The following is an 8047-nucleotide window of genomic DNA, read 5'->3' on the forward strand; positions in this document are numbered from 1 at the left end:
CATTGGTGTTAGCCTTCTCTGGCATGTGTGTTATCTCTGGAACATATATTTGAAGATGTAATATTCCCACTTTTATAAAGACAATATCAGTGTTATAATTTCACCAAGAACACTGGATTTCATTTTTCCCCTCATTATCATTCACTCTTCATTAATTCAGGCATTGTGACAAGATGTCCTCTCGAACTGAAGATGAAGAGACTGAAAGAAGGAGAGGAGTGGTACGGGAAGATAAGCTACCAAGGTTATGAAGAAGAGATAGAAGACCCTGCAGATGTGGAGAAAATGATTAGAGAAGGTACAGTATACACAGTTCTTTAATGCTACTATCAAAAGCCAAGTATTTGTGGAGCTACTGATTGTTTTTAAGGTTTCAATGACCAACACTTCCATCCTGTACTCGTCAAATATTGTGTCCTCTCTCTCCAGCTCAGGAAAAATTGGCCGGGATCGGGGTGGGGATCAGTGATGACCTCATCAGTCTAGAAATTGCCTCTCCTGATGTTCCAGACCTGACGCTCATTGACCTGCCCGGCATCACCAGGGTGGCTGTAAAGGGACAACCTGAAAACATTGGAGACCAGGTATGCTAATCCAGTGTCTCCAAAACACAGTTTCAACAGTTTTCATAGAGATAATTTATTTGGCAAAAAGTTGAAAAGTAATGACAGTGAGATCTGTGGTAGTGATTTGGTAATTCTATAATCTATAACTTTACAACAACTGTAATTAATACTTTCAGATAAAGAGACTGATCCAGAAGTTTATAACAAAACAAGAGACCATCAGCTTGGTGGTTGTTCCATCCAACGTGGACATAGCAACCACAGAGGCTTTGAAGATGGCACAGGAGGTGGATCCTGGTGGAGACAGGACTTTGGGTAAATGTGGCTGATTCTAGAAAAGTTACTTTTTCTTTAGATAGTTCACTGTCTGTGTGTTGTAGCGTTGCTGCTGGTAGCAGATCTAATAAATACAAATTAATTATTATCAAGATATGTAACGATTATTAATATTTAAATTATGATTTATAAACCCATAAATTATCATAAAAGAATGTTGGTACTCAGCTTTTGACAAAATACACCATTAGTTTAAAAACAGAATTTAACATAAGATTCAATTTAGGATGCAAACCAATCTCTCTCTCTCTCAGGTATCTTGACCAAGCCTGACCTGGTGGACAAAGGCACAGAAGAGTCGGTGGTTGAAATTGTCCGTAATGAGGTCATCCACCTGAAGAAGGGCTACATGATCGTAAAGTGCAGGGGTCAGAAGGAGATCACAGAGAGGGTGTCTCTTACTGAAGCAATAGAAAGAGAAAAAGCATTCTTCAGCGACCATGTGCATTTCAAGTAAGTTCATTATTTTTGCGTGATTGTAACATGTTTTTTCATGGTGAATTATTAGTGCTGTGATTTATTATACATATAATATATAATGCTCAATAGCTTTTTTTCTTCTTGCTGAAGCACTCTCTACAATGACGGTCATGCTTGTATTCCTAAACTGGCTGAGAAACTCACACTTGAGCTGGTGCATCACATTGAGGTAAATACTTAGACCGATAAATTTACAGTCTGTTAAACGTTAACTTGATTACTTTAGTTGTTAAAGTTTTGACCCTCGTTTGATTTGCAGAGATCTCTGCCTCGACTGGAAGAGCAGATAGAGGAGAAACTTGCACAAACTCAAGCAGAGCTGGAGAGATATGGCAGTGGACCCCCAGCTGACGCAGCTGAAAGACTTGTCTACCTCATTGATGTGAGCTCCCTCACTCTTCATAACGTTCACCTGGTTACAAAGACAAATGCTCACCACAATGTATGATTTTGTCTTTGTCATGTGTGTGCTGCAGAAAGTGACAGCATTCACACAGGATGCCATCAATCTGACTACAGGAGAGGAGCTCAAGTGTGGAGACAAGCTCAATGTCTTTTCTACACTCAGAAGAGAGTTTGGGAAGTGGAATGCCCAACTGGACCGCTCAGGACATAACTGTATGTATCAGTTTGATCTGGTCTACAGCTGTTCACCAGCAGGACTTTGAAATATTTTTTTTTGTGTTGCAGTTAACCAGAACATTGAGAAAGAGGTGGAGGGATATGAAGAGAGGTACCGTGGAAGAGAACTGCCGGGCTTCATCAACTACAAGACCTTTGAGGTTATGGTCAAGCAGCAGGTCAAACAGCTGGAAGAACCGGCTGTCAAGAAACTCAAGGATGTAGCCGGTGAGGATAGTAGTATGATTGAATATATGACAGGTTTATCCAGTAATATGTTTTTCTTTAATATTCAGGTTTTCTCTTGATACTGGACAGCCACCAGTGAAGTGCTCGGTGGAGATCAAGCTACTTTATCTTCTTGTATCTCCATATTCTTCCAGACGCTGTTAAGAAGGTGTTCATTCAGCTGGCCCAAAGTAGCTTCATTGGATTTCCTAACCTTATTAAAACAGCCAAGGTATCCATCTTCTATGAGTGTCTCGAAATTTTATTTACATCATTTTTCTGCCGGTGTTCAGACTGACCAGAATCTTATTTTCTAGACAAAGATCGAAGCCATCAAGCAAGAAAAAGAGTCCACCGCTGAATCCATGCTGAGAACCCAGTTCAAGATGGAGCTGCTCGTTTACTCTCAGGACAGGACCTACAGCAACAGTTTGAGTGACAGGAAGAAGGAAGAGGATGATGAGGAAGAAGTACTGAAAAGCTTCAAATCTCAAGAAAGGAGTATTGTGTACTGCATGGATAATCATGCAACAATTCAGGAGCTGATTTTGCACCTTCAATCATATTACAAAGTATGTTTCAATCTAGACCAATGATTCTTGAACAAAAACAATGACAGAAATGTTCAGACCCTTGTTCTGCCGTCGTTTGTCAAAGTTTCCTTTCTTTCTACTCTTTCAGATTGCCAGCCAGCGTCTGGCTGACCAGATCCCGCTGGTGATCCGCTACCAGATGTTGCAGGAGTCTGCTGTCCAGCTGCAGAGGGAGATGCTGCAGATGCTTCATGACAAGGAGAACTTTGAGTTCTTGCTGAAGGAGGATTGTGACATTGGCACCCAGAGGGCTGGTTTGCAGAGTCGCCTTAAACGCCTCATGAAGGCCCGCACATTCCTGGTGGAGTTCTAGCAGAGATCAGGCATAGGCGCAGTTTGAACTGTAACGTTGGGGGTTCACAAAGTTTATTTTTGTACTTCCGGTTCTCTCGCGTCAAAGTCTATGGGTGTTTTAAATGGGTTTTTAGGTGTCTAACACAAGCTTATGAGGTTTTAATTTGTTCTACAATATAAAATAGGCCAGTATTATCACAAAATTGTGTTCCTGCAATAATCCAAAATCCCATCTGCTTTTTTTAGAGGTAACCAGTGCGATGCTAACTTCCAGGGATGGCCTACAAAAATATGTCATCCCTGCAGCATTTTATTGCTTCCCGACAATTTGCGGATTCTTCCTCTTGTGTGAACCCTCTCTAAATTTGCCTGTCATGGGTGTGCATGCAAGAGTGCCCATGCAGGCTACCACACCATAGACCATAACCAATGCTTAATGAAAATATTCAGTCACACAATTAATTAAACCTTTGTATTTTATCTCTCCTGAACCAACACAAACTGCGCCTGTAGGGTCATTGTTTAAGTATTGCTCTGCTGTTATTTTTTAATTCTGTCCAGTGTAGAATGGACACATTTGCTTTCAATGTTACATCTATGTCAGAACAGTGAAAGTGGGGAGTTGTTTTAAATGTACTGTAATATGTACTACTGCTGTCTTTCCAAGAGAAAGAGAAATCAAATGCCTGCTATTTTATACGGGGCAAAGGGATCATAGGAGCGCGTTGTTTAAGTAACATACCATGTTTCTGAGATACCCAGTTCAATTACTGAGTTGCCCTAGTTCAGATGCTTTGTAGTGCTTTCCTATTAATGGCTGGACCACTTTAATTAAACAGGTAGTTTTTGTTTCTTCAAGTGCATCTTTTTCATGCTCTGCAAATATATTTGTTTAAATAAAGAAACAATTTGACTTTAATTGATTGTCTAATTTGGCTATTCCATCTTGCTCTTTCCAGTCAATCTAACATCTGTTCTCCCAAAATTGTAATTTTTAATTTGGATGGGACATATTCTTAACATGAGCAATTAGTGACTTAAAAAGATCATACAACATAAATGGATCTACTACAAACATTTCTATGACGCTACAATGATCAAAATGAAAATTACTACAATCCTGATCTGTCCTGTCTGTATCTGACAGTATAGCAGCAGAGCAGCTGCAGCTTCATGTTAAGATAAGCTGACCTGGGACATGATTAAATAGAATACTACATATTTATTTCCCATGAGTCTAACTAAATACTTAAACACACTTTTTACATTTGACTTATAGTGCCTGGTACTGACTTTTGGTTCTTGATAATATGGTAAACGCTGTTGATCAAACTTGCTCACGACTACACTTAAAAAATGTTGTAACTATGTCCCCCTTGTGGCTTTAGAGAAAATAGCAAATCAAATTCAAGTTTGACAGTAAAGCACGAGTTGTAAAGTAATCCTAAATAATTCCAGAAAAGTATAACAGATATCCTAACCAAGTCATCAATAAGCATATGTGGTCTTCCACACTCTGCAATTAACTGTCTGCCTCAGTGATGTAAATAAATATTAAATATATTCCTGATGGACAGGTGGCACCTTGCGTGGTAGCCCCTGCCATCAGAGTATGAATGGGTGAATGACATGAAGTGTTACAGCGCTTGGAGTGGTTGGAAGACCAGAAAAGCGCTATTCAAGTACAAGTCCATTTAGGGACAGACATGCGTCTGAAAGGCCACCATTTTGTTAAATACTTGAACAAGACAGATATGGACAAGTCTACTTTATTCAAAAATACATACAAAAAGGATTCAAAGACAAAAACAAAAATGTTTCAAAGTGGTTCACTCAGTCAGGATCTCTACACATTCATTCATCATTCTGTGCTGGGCTCTCGTGACTGTTCTCGTCATTGTCCGATTTATCATCATCTAGGGAAAATAAAAATATTATAAATAGGTATCTCTACTTTTACTAAACTGGACAGAAGAGGAAACGGATCAACATTTTGTTTGTCTTTAACAACGGAGTGATCAACAGCTATTGAGAATATAGAAGATGACACAGGGACATTGAAAAACACAAACAATTGCAAGTACGATGCCCACCATGTCCATGTTTACTCACTCTCAAGTGTCTGCTGTAGTTCCTGTATGGTACTGAGTAGCACATGGAACTGCTTCTTCCTCAACTCCAGCTGTATGGAAACAAAGGGAGAGAAAAATTCAAATATTATAAATGATTGAAGACATTAGAGGTTAGAATAGAAGAGCTGATGTAATTGGCCGTACCTTTGCATCTACGTTCTCTTTGATGCGAGACAATTGCTGGAGTTCTTTGTCAAGTGCCTCCAACTGCCTGTAAGTGATCAAACCAACATTAAGCACATAATCTCATTAGCATGAAAGCCATAACTGCTCTACCACAGAAAGCAAAATAACTCAATATACGAATGAAACGAATAAGAGGCTGCCTCACTTTAGTGTTTCATGTCGGTCTGGGTGTTGCTGGATAACCTTAGCTAAGGCATCGTACTCTGGAATGAAAAAGAAAAAAATGTGAATGTGAGAAAAGCAGAAATACAAACTAGCTCAATTAAATGTAAATATTCATATATTATACATTATTTTGACAGCATGTATTGCCACAATTTATTATTTGCTGATTGATTGATCTCACAGCCGTTTCAGCACTATGTTAAACATATTGGTTTCACTTCAACATGGTGGGACCACACCTCCAATATTGAATTTGGACTTTCTCAGTCTCTATACAACAACACAAGTAGTACATCTCTCCTCTATTTTGGAGCCCTGAAAACATTCTTACCTTGGCGATTTTTCCGTATTCTCTTTGCCCTCTGGATTTCTTTTTTGCATTCTGCTATCTTGTCGTGTGCAGATGTGATGTTTTGTTCTACAATGTAGACATGGTGGTGATAAGGTTATCATAACACATTTGTAACACACAAAAAAACAGACATTGTTTTGTGGTGACTGGAGGCCCATTTCTGCTAGATATCGCAAAGATAGGATTTATGAAATACAGGAACATGAGTATGGTATACAAAATAATATGCATTTTCTACCTATATTAGTGTAGATTTTCTCATAATTCTCCATTTCGCGAAGATTCATGTCATACACCATCAATGTCTTCCCCATGGAGAATTCACACTGGGCCAGTATGCCCATCATCCTCTGATACTGCGTGAATCTGAACAGAATTACAAAACGGTTTATGACTCGAAAGCAAAGTGCTTCAACACACTTTTATTTAAATGATAGGTGACAAAGTCCAAGGAGCTCACTTACCCTTCCTCCGGGGTCCCAGGCGAGTTGCACCATTTGGTGAAACCCTTTAGCAACACATTGATTCGGCGGTCATCTCCAGCTCCGTCCCCGTCGATGAGAAGACGTTTCCGAATAACTTCATCTGGAATATGTTCGAAAAGCAGGAATCAAACAACCTTTCGGATACATACGGAAAATTCAAACGCTGCTGAGCTAGCTGTTAGCTAACCGTTAGCTAACATGGCTGCTGAATATTTAGTCGTTTTAAAAGCAAGCTGCCTCTAGATGTTTAATCAGTTCGTTTGAGTACATAGGAGTACTTTATACGCGTCGGTACACACCCGTGGACTTTACCTGGGAGCTGAAATCGAGTTATTAAAGCTTTACTTACCATCTGTAACAGCCCCCATGTCTGTAGCGAGATAAACTTTATTGAACAACAGGAAGTGAACAAAGAAGCTCGCCCCGCCTCTGAGAACAAATCGCAGTGATTGGCCACAGAAGAGAGCACTAAAAATCGACCAAAATGCTTTCTTCTTCTTCGTTTTGTTTAATGGCAGGAGGAAACTATCGTTAAAGGTACAGTACCGCCCAACTACTATACTGGAGGAAGCCGGAGACGCCGACACTGCCTCGTGCCGCCATGGGAGGGGAAAAAAGCAAAACAGAAACAAAATGAGTACTGAATAACCTTCATTAATCCAGTTTCTTTTCACAAACACAAACAAAGCTTTATGTTTTCCTTCCTCAATGCCAAACAGATTCTTAAAACTCAATACCTCTGACAGTGACAGATAACATGTAGCCCTGCCATTATACATACTATAAATACTCTCATTCAAAAACAAAGGATATTGTCTAAATCAAGATACAACCCAAAGGTGCATATAAGAGGACATGATGAATAAAAAAAAGGGCAGCATCAACATTGACACAAAATGTCAACTGTGGAGGGTCAATGTGAAACCTTTTGTTAAAAAAAATAAGCGAAAGGGTCTGTATTTATGATCATCTTCATTTGAGCCTCTTTCTCAGAACAGGATCAAATATGTAAAGTGAAAGCCTGAAGCACTACTTCACCTCGCCTAGTTTTAGAATCTGAATGTAACCTAAAAACTCACATTAAACGTCATGACACAATGACATGATGAAAGCATTTACTATCACGATTATTCATTCTTTTTTGTTTTCTGAAGTTTTCCAGAGCTGTTTAATTAACCCACAACTAGTTTCAATTTTTGTAGTTGTGAGCAGCTCATCCATTCCCTTTATTTTACATAAATGTACAGTATACAATTAATCTGCAGATATAAATTGATAAGGACACATTAAGTGACATTTAAGGCCACGGCATCATAATTAACTATTTACATTGTCAGGTGTATTGAATGGCAATCATATAGTCAGCTGAAATGTTAAGTTGTTCTCAAAATAAAACAACACATGGAGATGGTTCAGTTACAACTTGATGTCCCTGTCAAAAAGTTTAAATTTAGGTATAAATGCGCACAAAAAAATAAATCGCACCTGTAATCCACAGCAATTTAAACTCTCTGAAGAACATCTTTCACACAATGTATTCTGTGTAGTAATTTATATGACACCTCCGCTATTTTCCATTGAAAATAAAAGACCAAAAGTACTTTGATGG

The 8047-nt window shown here is 38.9% G+C and overlaps 2 protein-coding genes across 2 annotated transcripts; one reads left to right on the plus strand and one right to left on the minus strand.

Annotated features, from left to right (window-relative positions):
* Positions 1-6: 6 nt before the first annotated feature.
* On the plus strand, positions 7-4037 carry LOC116391678 (interferon-induced GTP-binding protein Mx). Its single transcript, XM_031862502.1, has 11 exons — positions 7-298; positions 430-584; positions 743-881; positions 1157-1355; positions 1473-1551; positions 1642-1764; positions 1859-2000; positions 2073-2231; positions 2387-2463; positions 2549-2803; positions 2913-4037. The coding sequence occupies exons 1-11, from the start codon at positions 193-195 to the stop codon at positions 3135-3137; spliced, it is 1659 nt and encodes a 552-aa protein (XP_031718362.1). The 5' UTR covers positions 7-192; the 3' UTR covers positions 3138-4037.
* Positions 4038-4871: 834 nt separating this feature from the next.
* Positions 4872-6883, minus strand: thoc7 (THO complex 7). Its single transcript, XM_031862887.1, has 8 exons — positions 6788-6883; positions 6418-6538; positions 6192-6319; positions 5933-6019; positions 5582-5639; positions 5395-5461; positions 5231-5300; positions 4872-5034 (listed from the first exon to the last, which is right to left on the minus strand). The coding sequence occupies exons 1-8, from the start codon at positions 6804-6806 to the stop codon at positions 4973-4975; spliced, it is 612 nt and encodes a 203-aa protein (XP_031718747.1). The 5' UTR covers positions 6807-6883; the 3' UTR covers positions 4872-4972.
* Positions 6884-8047: the final 1164 nt, after the last annotated feature.

Source organism: Anarrhichthys ocellatus, unplaced genomic scaffold (assembly GCF_004355925.1).
Source record: "Anarrhichthys ocellatus isolate YVR2014 unplaced genomic scaffold, GSC_Weel_1.0 scaffold1, whole genome shotgun sequence".
NCBI lineage: Eukaryota > Metazoa > Chordata > Actinopteri > Perciformes > Anarhichadidae > Anarrhichthys > Anarrhichthys ocellatus.